Consider the following 14044-nt stretch of genomic DNA (forward strand, 5'->3'; position numbering starts at 1 on the left):
AGAGCTTATATTTTTGTTTCTTTTAAAACCATGTTTATGCAGATGATTTTCTGGAACCATCTTTCTAATTTAATCATAAAGAAAGGGAATAAATTTTATCATATTTAACCTTGTCTTGTACAAAGAATATTATAATTTTTAATAATTATTTCCAACCTGTACTAATCTTGAAAACCAAAACCATATTTCAAAACTAAAGGTCTAGTGACACCATTTCTAATTTGAATGTTTTTTCTTACATCACCTTTTTTTTTTTGTAATGAACGATGTCAGGACTGGCCCAACGAGATGCTAACCAACTTGCCCCACTCCCACTCACATCACTCTACCGTGTGACACATGCAACTTCCGGCTCGCAGCGAAATTGCATCAGCCCGAAAACCCAATTTTGTGACACTCTGCGGGCAAGGGCAGCAACATTCGGCCGGAATGTAGAAACAATAATAAAACCCGGACCAGAAAGGCAATTCAGTTGGGTGTTAGACGTAGCCGTTTGGCAAATGAATTTGCAAACATTTCCGCTACAGTTCCGACATGGTTACGGAAATTGGCTAGGACACGATGGCCGGGCTAAAGTTTCACTTTAATTTGATAGACGACGGATGGGCACTCGTTGGGAATGGAGGATGGAGTATATAGGATGTAGGATGTAGGATGGAGCTGGGAGACTGGACAGTTAAGTAATAATTACTATGCCCAAGCAGAATGTGTGTGGCGCAAAAGGCGCAATCTTAATTGCCAAATTGCCAATTAGTGATCAAAACAGGTGCCGAACTCACCTCCGGGGACACAAAGTAACTGGGACTCTTCTCGATGGTGATTTGGCCGCGGAAGGAGTGAGGCATCTTTTTGCGGTACCACTCCAAGCCCTTCAGATAGTTCTCGTCGCGATCGAAGAAGTGCACCTCGCCGCCTGCCTTCTGGATCCTGGGATGCAGGTAGAGCATCTCCAAGAGGGCGCGGGTTCCACACTTCCGCACTCCAATGATGAGAGCCTGTAACCAGAAATGCAAGAAAATTTAATACAAATGATGAAATTCTATCAACTTTAGTCTATGATTTGTTTCTTAATCGATTCTCACCTGAGGCAGCCGACGACTGGTTTTTGGAAAATGAACTCGACTCGAGGGAAAGACCATTGGATGGCTCAGCTGATTCGAACTCTGGACTGGCTTCACGAAAACTGGCTGATGATTGGAAGAGGATGTCAGTGGGGAGGCGGCGGCTAAGCCGGAGGAGCTCATTATTCCGCCAGACTGCGAGGCGGAGGGCAAGGCCGATGAGGAGGAGGCCAGAGAGAGGCGGTGCCGTTCGTGAACCGCCTGGGCGGCCTGGATGTTGTACACAGCACTGTCGTAGAGGACGTGAAAGGTGAGGAACAGTGAGATCAGCATGACCGTGAGGAAGACAACGGCCAGCTTTGGACGGGACACGCCCACCACCAGGATGCAGTCGGTGGGCGAGGTATCGGGTCCTGCCGGTCGCATGGCCGATTTCGGCAACCATCTGTAAAGAACCGGAAAGGAAAGACAATGACATCGATTAGATTTAGTAGAGAGTGTCCTGTTCCTAAGCTACGGCTTCCGTTTTGGCTAATTAGATTGCCATTTCGACTGTGTCGAGTAATTAACGATATCCTGCTACTCCTGTTCTGCTCCAGATCCTGCTCCTGCCTCCTGCTCCTCCTGTGAAATTAGCCAGACGACTCAGTCTCAGTTTCCTGGCCCGCTCAGCCAGCCAGCCCCTCGCTTAAGCGAATTCCATTATAAACGCTTCCGTTTAGACCGCAACAAACACGGCCCGGGCCGAATGGCAGCAGAAGAGCGCCATTATTATGAGCCACCACATTGCAGTGCTCTGTGGCCGGGCCACACTAGGCGTATACGTAATATGGCGTATACGTAACGCTGCCTAATGGATGACTTCATTTGCAGCATGCCACAACGGTAGGCGTGGCACAGGTGACAGAAGGAGCCTCCCGGCTGCCTCCTGCCGCCTGCCACCTGGCACTGGCTAAGTGCATTTTCATAGAGTAGGCTGAGGGAGGGGGCAGAACAAGATGACTAGGACAGCTGGCAGCAAAGTGTGGCAACTGGTGGCTTACCCAGTACCTGCCCCTGCCCCTGCCCCAGCCCTCTCCCCCCACTTGTGCGAGCTTCGCATGCGACACCTCGTTAAAAGTAACGACACACTGGGCCGCAGGCCCGCAAGGAGTCGAGCACTTCAGTCGACGGCGCCGTTTGTGGCGCACAGTGCAACCTCAAACCAGGACCAGCCGTCCGACTTCCTGACATCCTTGCCAGGACCCCGGGCCTCGCACCCCTTATCCCCCCTACCCCCAACCCTGTCCTCTAAGTTCCGCATTCCACTTTCCGCCAGTTGTCGACACGCTTTAAGTTCTTTTTATATTTCCAGCTGTTGTTTTTTTCATCGACTTTCCCCTTAACCTCCTCTATACAGTAGGTCCTAGAAGGCGGTAGCTGCAGTAAAGGCAGTTTGAAAAATAAAGTTCGAATAGGAGGTGGTTTTATTATTTGAATTTATAAACTATGAATAACTTCTATGAGCTGGAATGTAGAGGCAAAACTAAGCATGACTATTTAGAGCTAAAAGAATCAAATAATGTTTGAAAATAAAATCTAAATGTAGCTAAAATAATATTTCCAAATATTTAGAACAGATTAGTAGGTAAACAGAAGTTTACTTATACCAGGGGCTAGTTAAAAAGATAATAAAAGTTAATAATAATAATAAATATTATCAAAGCTATATAATACCTCACGATAACCTTCAAATATAATAGGACATGGAATAAAACCCTACCCTACCCTACTTCCTTTATTATAATTTATGTGAATTCTTCTATTCTGGAAAAAGCTTTTAAGTTTAAAAAACAAAAACTATAAAAAAGCTAATTGGTCCTTCTAAAAAAAAACTTGAAAACAAAGGACAACAAGGGAAAAGGATTAAAAGTAAAATCACTTCCAGATAAAAGCAAAAATGAGCAGATATCTTAGAGCTCAAAATATTTGTTCATACAAAAGTTATACACCCTTTATTAGTAAATAATTACAAGTGTTTAATAATTTCTTATACTTCAAGAAATAACCCCTTTCTCTCAGTGTAAAAGCCGGCCTGCGACTGGCCTCGTTTCACGGCCCACAGGACGACGGGTTGCCACTTGACTGCGATCTGCATAAACGCAGTGCCTGCTTCCCTCTCCTGAATTCCTTAAAGCCCCACCACTCCACTACACTCCTGTCTGAGACCCTCTCAATACCCGCCCCCCGGCTGATACTTTCTGGTCCTTCTGGCCCGACTTAAAGCCAAAATCCCCGCCGAGCGCAAAGCTTTAAAGACAGGCTCAGGCTCGCTAATCCTGACAAAACTGGAATAAGTTTCTTTTCCCAGCGCTAAGCATTTGAAACGCTTCATTTGTCCCTGTCTGCGGATTCATTTTTCGCACTTTTCCCACAGATCCTTATCCCTTATGCCTTGTGCCCTTATCCCTGCCATCGCCAGGACTACGCCTGAGCAAATATTTATAATTTTCTGATTCATTTTCCTCCCTCTGCTGCGCTCCTCCAGCCCCAGATCGAGTATCGAATCGACGAAATGTTGTGTCGTTAAAGTTAATGCAATTTTCATTTGCGTTGTTAAAATGTAAATTTTATTAAACCAGCCAGACGTGCCGGCAATCTCCCACTCTCCCAATCCTCCCAGAGTATGACTTGACCTTTTTTGCCGGCTGCTGTGTGCTATTGGCCTTCTTATGGGCCACGTGTAGAAGCTTTATTGAAGCCAGAGATGGCAAAATAATTTGAATCAACGAGGTTGCTTTTTGTTTATTTTAGCAGGATTTGTTAGCAAACTCATCAAACTGAAAACTACTCTCACTATAGTCCTTGGTAGTATTGTTTTTGGCCAAAATATGGCCATCCCTGAGTCCTTTTCGACTTGTTGGCCGTACTCACAGGATATCCAGTGGCAATTTGACGGAACAGTCGCGCAGTGTCGCCTGATGTTGCTGGTGGTGGTGGTGCTGTTGCTGCTGATGTTGCTGCTGTCTCTGGTGGTATTGCTGTGGGTGGCTGGTGGCCGAGTGGTTGTGCTGCCCGTTGCTGCTGTAGTGCTGGTGGTAGTGGTGGTGCGGATGCTGCAGCAACTGCTGGTACTCCTGGTGGTGTTGGTGGGCCTGGTGATGATGCTGCAGCTGGTGATGTTGCTGCTGGGACTGCTGGTCGTTGCTGCCATTGCTACCAATGTTGCTGCCGCTGCTGCTGCTGCTTCCACTGCTGCTGCCACTGCTCCCCGCTCTCCTTTTGGCGGCAGTCATCAGTGTGGAGGCGGCTGTACGTTCAATGGGGCCCAAACGATTGCCGCTCTTGGCTGTTGCAGCAACTAATTGGCCAGTGGACGTGGGCCAGCTCGATGGCAACGTGCAACGTGCAACTGCTGCCGCATGGGGGAGTGGATTTATGGTCCACCCGCCACCCCCGCCGCTGGGACTGGGACTGGCACTCTTTTTTGCTTTAACCCCTTTTTCCTGGCAGCTCTTGAATTTTTGGTCTTTCCGGCTTTAATTAAATTCCAGGCAATACCTATTGGGGCAATACCTATTCACGTGCTGCCGTCCAGCTGCCGTAGGAGTTGAGTTATTAAGCCAAACAAAAAGCGGGTTTCCCAGCACCGGGCTGGCCTTATTGTAGCTCTTTATTTGGATTTTTGGATCTGGTGGCTCCTGTTCTGCCACAGCAACCTATTTTGTTGCCACAAGTCTCGTAAGCCGGCTCCATTGTCGCTTGTTTGCAAAAAGTCCGCATCATAGCCCTGGAATTGAAATCGAAACAAATAGTCACGTTCAGGTTAGTCAAGGCCAGTCGAAGGAAATAAATAATTCAAAAATGTAGAAAATTTGCGTAATTGGCCAAACAATTAGTTGGTCTTTAGTTTGCGATAAAAGAAACAACAACCACGTGCTACTCGAATAGTTTAAAAGTGAATTGATTATATACTATTAACAATACTATTAACAACTAGACTAAGACTTAACACTGTACACCGATGTTTCTGATTATAGGTCAGAGACTGAAGCCCAGACTGAAACTCTCTTGAACCCCAATACTTTGTGTTTGGAAATAGAAACATCGACCCCCGATCATTCCGAATTTAAATTTTGAGACCTACGCACCTCTCTGCCGGAAAAGCTATTGAAAATAGCAGCATAAATAATCAGGTGTCGGGCGCAAATGGAATAGACAGCAAATGAATTCGAAAATAAAAAGCCGGCCACCAGCCATGTGTCCAGTAGTAGTAGATGGTCTCCGCAATAGCCACCATGAACTCGACGATATTGGATGTGTTTCAAGGATCACCGGCAGGTGGAGTCAACCAGTTTACGTTAAAGCCCTAAATCTAAAGCTTCTTACTCTCCTTGTAAAGATCCTGTGCGACTGCCACTGTTCGGAGTTCTACCGGCCACTCTGATTGTTTCGGTCTATCTGATGGTGGTGCTGCGGTGGGGCCCCCAATTTATGGCCGGCCGGAAGCCCTACAACCTGAAGAAGGCTATGCTCGCTTACAACCTGTTCCAGGTTCTGATGAACTCCAGTTTGTTCATAATGGTAATTTGGCGCACTTCGTTCCAAGTCATTTCTTAAAATCATCCCTCCTCCCTCAAGGCCTTCTACTACCTTTTTGTGAAACAAACTTACGACTTCCGATGCATGATTATACCTTGGGATCATCCGGACAAGCAGGTGGAACGCCTGATGAGCTACAGCTACTACTTAAACAAGATTTTGGACCTGATCGACACCGTGTTCTTCGTGCTGAGGAAGAGCAACAAGCAGATCACCGTGCTCCACGTTTATCACCACGCCCTGATGGTGATCGCCACGCCGATCGTGAACCACTTATACGGCCCCGGAGGGCAGTACGCCACGATGGGCACCCTCAACCTCTTCGTCCACGCGGTCATGTACGCCTACTACTTCGCGGCCGCCCTCTACCCCCAGATGAAGAACAAGCTGTGGTTGAAGAAGTACATCACCAAGCTGCAGATGGTCCAGTTCATGATACTCTTAGTCCAGTCCATACTGACCGTGTGGCTGAATCCCAGCTGCACCGTGCCCATGCCCATACAGTATATCCAGTTGGCGGTGGCATCCTCCATGATGGTCATGTTTGGCAATTTCTACTACCACACTTATGTTAAAGTCAAGAGCAAGTCCGAATGAGCAATAAACAATAGACTGTTCTCTTAATTTTGAAAACATTCGTGGTTTCTCTTTAGGCGATCGCTAGTAAACTGGGTCAGAGACTGTGGTTCAAAAAACTGAATAATACATTATTCGAGTCGGACTTTTAATTGCAGTGCCGTGGGCTAGTTTCCCAAAGGCAGTCGTTACGGATCCCTTGGACGACAAGCACCCAAACACCACCAGACATGCTCGACTTTTTGCATATTCGCCAGGCCGATCCGGACCCGATACCCTTGGCGGGCTCACCCTGGCCCATCATGACCATCGTGGTCGGATACCTGCTGTTTGTCTTCAAGTTGGGCAAGGTGTTCATGAGGAACCGCCAGCCCTACGACTTAAGGAAGGTTCTGCTGGTCTACAACCTCTTCCAGGTGGTCTACAATGCGACCTACTTCATTGTGGTAAGTGGGACAGTCCGATTGGAAGTGACCGAGTCGATTTATTTAAATATTTTTTTTTGTGTCGCTCCAGATAGCCTACTATCTGGGCTACAGGGGCATCTGCAACCTGAAGTGCATCGAGAGCTTCCCCCAAGGACACGAGCACAAAACTTTGGAGCGGACCATGCACTTCGCCTACATCTTCAACAAGGTGATCGATCTGATGGACACCGTGTTCTTCGTGCTGCGGAAGAGCTACAAGCAGATCACCTTCCTGCACGTCTACCACCACGTCTTCATGGTCGTGGGCGGCTATGTCCTTAGCCGGATGTACGGCACCGGGGGCCACTTCAACGTCCTGGCCTTCCTCAACACCTTCGTCCACGTGGTCATGTACTTCTACTACTTCCTGTCGTCACAGTACCCCGGCGTGAAGGCCAGCATCTGGTGGAAGAAGTACATCACCCTGGTCCAGCTGGCCCAGTTCGTTATCCTGCTGACCTACACCGCCTATGTGGCGTTCTTATCGCCGAACTGCGGCGTTCCTCGCCCCGTACTCTACATCAATATGCTCCAAGGAATCGTCTTTATCTACCTCTTCGGAAAGTTTTATGTTCGGGCGTACCTGCGGCCAGCTAAGCCCCAATCCAAGGCCCAGTAATTGCCCATTTTAAATTGAAATTGTTCATCGTTCTGGCCGAATTAAAATGCGCATTCGTAATCACCCGCTCTACGCATGCAATTCGAGTGGCGAGTGGAAAAAAGTGAATAAATAGGACCTTGTACTCTAATACTCGTTTAATAAACCAAATAAGTAAAGCTAAAAGTCTCCTAGTATTATTTCGTATTTCAGATATAAATTAATGCTTGAGAATAGTAATTATATTCTTGATACAAAGTCAAGGCCTTCAAAGTTGAGTACCCCCAAAATACTTTCACCCTGCAGAGAATAAAAGCCAATCAATAGAATAGAATAAAATTATACTATGTATTACAAAGAAAGACGGAGAACTAGACACCCTAATTTGTACAAGTTATTGAAAAAGTGTCATTAGGTAGATAGCGCCGGACTTGAAAGGAACTCGGGTGTATCGGATCGAGTACAAAAATTCAATTAGTATAATTAGTATCCAGCGAGAGTTATCTATACTTTCTTCACATTTATTTAGTGACTTGGTACAAAAACTACTAATCAACTGAGAAGGACAAGGAACCTGAGACTATATCCCCCGAAAAAAAACAACACAGAGAGTGTGGAAACTGCACGCCGGAAAAACATCTCCGGGCAATCAAGTGCACTCTACGCTTTTATCCTTTTGGTTTCCCAGCCGTTTTTGCTCGTTTGTCCTGGCACGGTGGGAAGGCTCAGCTTTGCTTTGATAAGCATAAGAAATCGGGGGCAGGCGGAGGAAACTAGCCATGTGAGTATGTTTTTCCTTCTCCTGCCACGATAGACTGCACATAACAAGCTTCTATCCTATCCCGTTTATGCTTTTTCTTGCCAACTGATAGGAAAACCTGAGGCACTGCAGCCGTGGCCAAAGTCTGTTGCTCGAGTCAACCCGAAGCCGGTTACGTTTAGTCAGACTGACTACACAGAGACCAAACTATCTGACAGAGTGAGGTGAAAGGAGCACTTTGCAAGTGGCTTGACTAAATTGAAGCCATTTAAAATTTGTATAAAGTCGTTCATAGTTTGTTTCTGGTGGGTGAGGCATAGCCTTCTTCAAAGTGTTTTTGATTCTTTTAGGTGAAGTAATCTGTGAAGTAATTAAATGTTTTCATATAACTATGTTCTATTGATGAAAGCTTAATGGATTTTTAAAAGTGCCCTCAGATAAATCCTGATAAACGGACAGTTTAACATTCAAACGGACAAATAAGCGGACAAATGGACAGAAAAATATATAGAAATCGGGAAAAAATCAGATAGACATGTGGACGGACAAATGAAGGTATAAAAAAACAGACAATCGGAGAAAAACACGGACTCATAGACGGACAAGCGGACAAATCAACGGACAGGCAAACGGACAAGCAAACCTAGAACTAGAACTCAACGAGGAAGACTACATATTTTATTTCATGAAAATGTTATTTATTTCAAACTTTTCCCGCATTTTTTTCAGTGGCCTCTGCATCCTGCACATAATACCTCCAAGATTCAGTTGCTGCAATTGTATTTACTGGCATGGAGGGATAACGGAAAACGAAAAACAATTGCCGCAAATATGGCAAATGGCAATTGAAAAACAAAAGTCCCTGGCGATACGAGACCAGAAATCCGTTCTCCAGCTACTTTCACACTTTCTTTTCACGCAGCCAACACAAAAGGCTAAAATGGCAACAAGGACGTGGCAAAATGAAAGACGTACAGGACGCAGGATGCAGGACGAAAAAATGCACTAAATTGGCTGTGAAATGAACGAGGCACAAGGAAAGGCAGGGCATGGCATGGCATGGCAAGACAAGGCGATGTCCTTTAGCGCCATTGAAAGGATGAACTCACACACATGCCAATCTGAGGTCAACACTTTGCTTTGTGTGTGCGACAAAGTCAAATGGAAATCTGCATAAGACCATCCAGTTACAATGGCACACAATGCCAAAGGATTGACAGGGTCCTTGAGATGTTTCCAGTCAAATTCACAGGGACACGCGATTAAAAAGATACCCAATACCGGACTCAGTAGCATAAATTATAGACACTGAAAATAAATGGGATGAAGATAATGTAAGTATAAGCATTTTATTAATTAATTTTCTTTCAGACTTAGAACAAAAAGAAATAAGCCTTATGGGGGTTACATAAATTTAAGAACCGTTTTATTTATTTATTTTTTTTTTTTATTTTTTAAGATTAATATTCGTAGAAATAAGCCTTAAGTTCTTTAAGCCTTAAATTTCCGTTTCAAATAAAGTAATAAATTATGGCACAACAATTTCTCTCGTTACGAAAATAAAAAAAAAGGAGACAGGTAATCTTTCGTAACTTGTATCTTTTATTCGAAAAGCACAAAATTAACCTGTCTTGACCAAATTACTAATGTCTGAAAATACTCGCAAAAAATAATTTGTATCCACTAATTGTAGAGTGTCATTTATTTAGAAGGAGCGCACAAATAAATCTTTTATTTATGAGCAATATTCAAATTCTTCTGCACTATATAGTAGCCTCCTCGTGCAAACTACGCAATGCGCTTCGTCACCTACGTGGTCTGCTGCCCACAGTAACATAGAAGTATTACCTAAGATGTGCCTATATTGTGTAAGAAATTGTAGTTTTTCTTCTACTCTTTCCATTTCCATTTTCTATTTCTACTTAGATTTTCTATTTATATTCCATTTTGCAGTGCATATTGCGACTGGCAGTATGCAAATGCAATTTCTTCAATTAACAATGCAAGCTTCAGGCCCAGTGAGCACACAACGCACAAAATACACATATTAAAGATATCAGAAATTATATGGCAAAAAGTAATTGGGTTATCTAGGAGAGGCAGAAGGGACAGTGAGATTCCGAAGGGAGCTGACCTGACCAACCCGGCCCGGACCGGCCCAGGTTGCCTGTTTAGCAGGGTAGCCTGGCAACTTTCCCATAATTTACACTTTATCGAACGATAACAAACAACCTGCATAATGTATGGCTCGCTCGGTTGGCCCAACCTCACCTGGCACAACTGGTTCACCTGGTGGGAGGAGTAACGAGGGAGATTCTGGGATGCGAAGCTTTGGCATTGACTGGCGTTTGAGGTCACAGGAGGGTGCCTGCGTAAAGGGCCACCATCCCGGGCCCTCGCCACTTTCAAACGCTCCTTGTATGCAAAATGCCCGTCAATCAGAAATGCCACAACTGCAACTCGTCGGTGCACACCTTTTGGCCAAAAGCAAAATCAGCAGTGTGTATATACATATATGGGTGTGTGTGTTAACCCACATTTTGTCAGGATACTTGGAAGTAAGAGCCATGAGGATGAGGACGAAGATGACGACAAACCATTTGCATTCGAAACCCATAAAGGATACGACCCGTTCAAGATCGTTTGGGGAATATGGCATAATAAAATTTTAATTCGTTGCGATTGATGAAGATGGAGAAAGACTTTCACCCTCGCTGGCTGATATTCCAATACATTACATTTTATAAGCCGCCCCCGACCCGGCTAATTTGCATAAAGCAATGTGTGTGGGGTGTGTGTGTGTCTGAATATGCCATTGATTGGATTTGTTTGACTTTTGCACTGGCTGATGGCATCAAGGATGGGCGGCGGATGGGATTTTTTTCGACGGAGAGTGGGAGGCATTGCCCGACCTAAGTGCCCGACATTTGCTAAATGGCAAAGGGCTACGTATCACAGGCTCGGGCCGGGCCGGGCCGGGCCGGGCTATATTCTCCCCATTTGCCCAACCGAAAATTGCACTTGGCTCGTTAGTCTGAATGGTCGGGTAATTACGAGCCATGGCCCTCCCACAACTCATCATCATCGGGCCTTTGTAACCTTCAAAGTTCGGCCAACAAAAATAAGGCAAGCGAACTGTTGCCGCTTTAATGCCCGTGGTTTTGGCCAAAAACCACTCCGAAAAGGACGGCTTTAAATCCTCAATTAAATTATACAGCAAGCCCAGATCAATCAGCAAACTGCAAATTAGTTTCAGTTCATTTGGTCTGTGTCAATTGTAAACCCACTGGCCGCTACACATTCTCCGATGTCCACTGTCCACATAAATACACAAATATCAGTGTGTGGCCAGCACAAATATGTACTGGTGCATAAATAAATTAGCAATCAGAGTGTGTGGATAAATACACGGCAAGTATAATTAATATACCAGGATTAAATGGCGTAAATATCCACAATGAAGCTGAATCCTTTGTTGCGTTGACTCTTGAAATGGATCTTGACGAAATCGCTTTGGGGCCCACCTCCCGTCAAATAGGCATAGCCGCCCAGGCCCTCCCTCACCTGGTCAGTAATCACTATTTGTGTGATTGTTCTAGCTAGTTTTGGCTTTAAAAAAAAAAGAGGTAAAATTTATTATAAAATAGGCCTCTTATGAGAGGTAACCTACGTTTTGGGTAAAGACAAAATCCCTGGTAACCACTCGCAAGAACTTGGACTTCTCGGTGATAATCTCGCGTCGTACGTGCATGTCCCGGAAGGCTCGGGCTCCCCAGGTGACACTATGGCTAGGGCCTCTCCCTTCTGCCTTTACGAAGGCGGCTAGTGATACCACTGACAACACTATCCAGAATTTCATTTTGGAAAATAAACCCATTTACGAGAAAGGGAAAGCTTTTATACTTAGAGCCCCAAAAACAAATCTTTTGTTCAAAAACAGCTGTAGCCTCGTCAATGAATCATTTCGGCTTTCAATATTTAACAATTGGATTTTGTAAAGGGGATTTCACATCACTTTACAATTAAATGGGAACGTGTTTATGTTTCTAGATGGAATATCTATAAGACCCTGAAATAAGGTCAATTCCCTATACTAAGCTAGTTCGCTACAAAAATCACTCAACTGTGTATAGAAATCTTTAGTGGTACCTTAATGATATCTTTTCTTAAAATTTATTAGCAGTGATAAGTCTTAGCATAGCAATATTCAATTGCAAAAATATTTAAAATAATTTAAAAAATATATGGTCAAATTTTTAAAAAAAGGTTGACCAAACACGACATTAACAAACCGGGGACTTCTGATGTTTAAATTGACCGACTATAGATCTTACCCCAATCCACACTTTTTATACCCTTGCAGAGGGTATTATAATTTTGGTCAAAAGTGTGCAACGCAGTGAAGGAGACATCTCCGACCCTATAAAGTATATATATTCTTGATCAGGATCACCTCCTGAGTCGATATGAGCATGTCCGTCTGTCCGTCTGTCTGTCGGTTTCTACGCAAACTAGTCTCTCAGTTTTAGAGCTATCGAGTTGAAACTTTGCACACATCCTTCTTTTCCTTGCAGGTAGTACATAAGTCGGAACGGCCGGGATCGGTCGACTATATCCTATAGCTGCCATATAACTGATTGATCGGAAATGCCATAACTTCGTTGATTTTTAAGATAGAGGGTTGGGACTTTCCACACATGTTATATTTGACCAACATATCATATGTACAAGATTTCATAAGGATCGGCCGACTATATCCTATAGCTGTCATACAACGATCGGAATTGGCATAACTTTTGTGTTTTTTAAGTTAGAAAGATGGGACTTGGTACAGATTCTATTTTGGACAAAATAATCTGATTTGCCAAATTTCATAAGGATCGGCCGACTATATACGATCTTCTATATATCTAATAATATAAGATGCGTGGCGCCACCTAGCGGACTGCGACTGAACTGCAAGGGTATATCTACTTCGGCTCCGCCCGAAGTTAGTTTTCCTTTCTTGTTAATTGTTAATTTATCATTTTTTACTTTTTTCTGTATCGCCATTAATTTACCACCTAAGCAATATCCATGTATTCACTCAGCTATAAATATTGAGTTTTAATGTCAATAATCAGTCTCAGACTAACCTATTCTGAACTCACATCTTTCTCCACGTCCAATTTGTTCTAGTGCAAGTTGCGGCAACAAACCAGCAATCGGTTTATGTATCTTTTGCCTAACTTAATCATAGCAGATTAACAATTAGTCAACATAAAATCAGATTTCTGAAAATGAATTTGGTCTATTTCTCTATAAAGTTACTTCAAATAAAATATCAAATAGATGTTACAAATACAAATGAGTAACTTTTTTAAATTATTTACTATCCTTCGAAAGATCAAAATTTTGTTTTTAAGGAAGTCTCAAGACACTAGTTCTTTAAAATAATTTTAAATACCTTGCCTTTATAATATCCAAGCCTGTCGTTACTAATGTAAAGCCCTTTTCCAATGTGACTCTAACCCTTTTTAAAAACGTTCTCACAAATGGGATTAAGTTTGTGAATTAGTGTTATGTTTATATAATCCACTGAACACTAATCGCACTCAATAAAATATTGTTTGATTTTGTGAAAGACCTAAAAATCCGAAGGATAAAAAAGTCATAATTAAGTGAGTAATTGACTTCCTAACTACCGATGTTAATTAAATTAAATATTCAGCGCCCTCATAAAAAACGATTGTGGGCAGTCATTAACCTGGAAGTCTCTATTACTCTCACCCCAATCGCAATTATGTACTTGTCTGCTTTAATTATGACCGCAACTATTTATAAATAAAAAATAAATAATACGATATTAGAGATTTTCCCGATGATTGCAAAAAATTAGCTAGAATAGTGTGTTTTAATTGTCATTTTTAATTACAAGGACCTCCAACTATTTATATATTTTTTATGGAAATAGAAGGCCATAAAGATTTCTATTTTTTAATAATAAACGAGCTTGGAAAAA

The 14044-nt window shown here is 43.3% G+C and overlaps 4 protein-coding genes across 7 annotated transcripts in view; 2 read left to right on the forward strand and 2 right to left on the reverse strand.

The window, feature by feature from the left end:
• Positions 1–14044, reverse strand: part of LOC6493978 — a 56111-nt gene that overhangs the window by 4416 nt on the left and 37651 nt on the right. For 3 of the 4 annotated variants that reach the window (XM_044715766.1, XM_044715765.1, XM_014907018.3), the window contains 3 exons: positions 3975–4830; positions 1083–1506; positions 780–995 (listed from right to left, as the gene is read on the reverse strand). In XM_044715766.1, coding sequence (XP_044571701.1) covers positions 780–995; positions 1083–1506; positions 3975–4336 — 1002 coding nt within the window. In that variant the 5' untranslated portion in view covers positions 4337–4830. Of the gene's footprint in view, positions 1–779; positions 996–1082; positions 1507–3974; positions 4831–6103; positions 6242–14044 lie in introns of those variants that run through there. The other variant, XM_001961179.4, reaches the window with a different exon arrangement.
• LOC6496593 (elongation of very long chain fatty acids protein F) lies at positions 5226–6275 on the forward strand. The gene is made up of 3 exons (XM_001961180.4): positions 5226–5381; positions 5443–5624; positions 5682–6275. The coding sequence occupies exons 1-3, from the start codon at positions 5318–5320 to the stop codon at positions 6237–6239; spliced, it is 804 nt and encodes a 267-aa protein (XP_001961216.2). The 5' UTR covers positions 5226–5317; the 3' UTR covers positions 6240–6275.
• On the forward strand, positions 6384–7469 carry LOC6496594 (elongation of very long chain fatty acids protein F). Its single transcript, XM_001961181.4, has 2 exons — positions 6384–6664; positions 6735–7469. Exons 1-2 carry the CDS (start codon positions 6449–6451, stop codon positions 7302–7304), a joined length of 786 nt encoding a protein of 261 aa, XP_001961217.1. The 5' UTR covers positions 6384–6448; the 3' UTR covers positions 7305–7469.
• LOC6493977 (probable salivary secreted peptide) lies at positions 11381–11917 on the reverse strand. Its single transcript, XM_001961182.3, has 2 exons — positions 11714–11917; positions 11381–11652 (listed from the first exon to the last, which is right to left on the reverse strand). Exons 1-2 carry the CDS (start codon positions 11900–11902, stop codon positions 11479–11481), a joined length of 363 nt encoding a protein of 120 aa, XP_001961218.3. The 5' UTR covers positions 11903–11917; the 3' UTR covers positions 11381–11478.

Source organism: Drosophila ananassae, chromosome 3L, assembly GCF_017639315.1.
Source record: "Drosophila ananassae strain 14024-0371.13 chromosome 3L, ASM1763931v2, whole genome shotgun sequence".
Classification (NCBI taxonomy): Eukaryota; Metazoa; Arthropoda; class Insecta; order Diptera; family Drosophilidae; genus Drosophila; species Drosophila ananassae.

What these genes read in the sequence shown, in the direction of transcription:
- LOC6493977 (XM_001961182.3), bottom strand. Translation starts at nt 11,902, where the DNA reads ATGAAATTCTGGATAGTGTTGTCAGTGGTATCACTAGCCGCCTTCGTA. An exon ending in ATTTTGTCTTTACCCAAAAC is followed by an intron (nt 11,653 to 11,713) that starts GTAGGTTACCTC and finishes TTTTTTTTAAAG; the next exon opens with CCAAAACTAGCTAGAACAAT.
- LOC6496593 (XM_001961180.4), top strand. Translation starts at nt 5,318, where the DNA reads ATGGTCTCCGCAATAGCCACCATGAACTCGACGATATTGGATGTGTTT. An exon ending in GTTTCAAGGATCACCGGCAG is followed by an intron (nt 5,382 to 5,442) that starts GTGGAGTCAACC and finishes CTCCTTGTAAAG; the next exon opens with ATCCTGTGCGACTGCCACTG. An exon ending in ACTCCAGTTTGTTCATAATG is followed by an intron (nt 5,625 to 5,681) that starts GTAATTTGGCGC and finishes TCCTCCCTCAAG; the next exon opens with GCCTTCTACTACCTTTTTGT.
- LOC6496594 (XM_001961181.4), top strand. Translation starts at nt 6,449, where the DNA reads ATGCTCGACTTTTTGCATATTCGCCAGGCCGATCCGGACCCGATACCC. An exon ending in ATGCGACCTACTTCATTGTG is followed by an intron (nt 6,665 to 6,734) that starts GTAAGTGGGACA and finishes GTGTCGCTCCAG; the next exon opens with ATAGCCTACTATCTGGGCTA.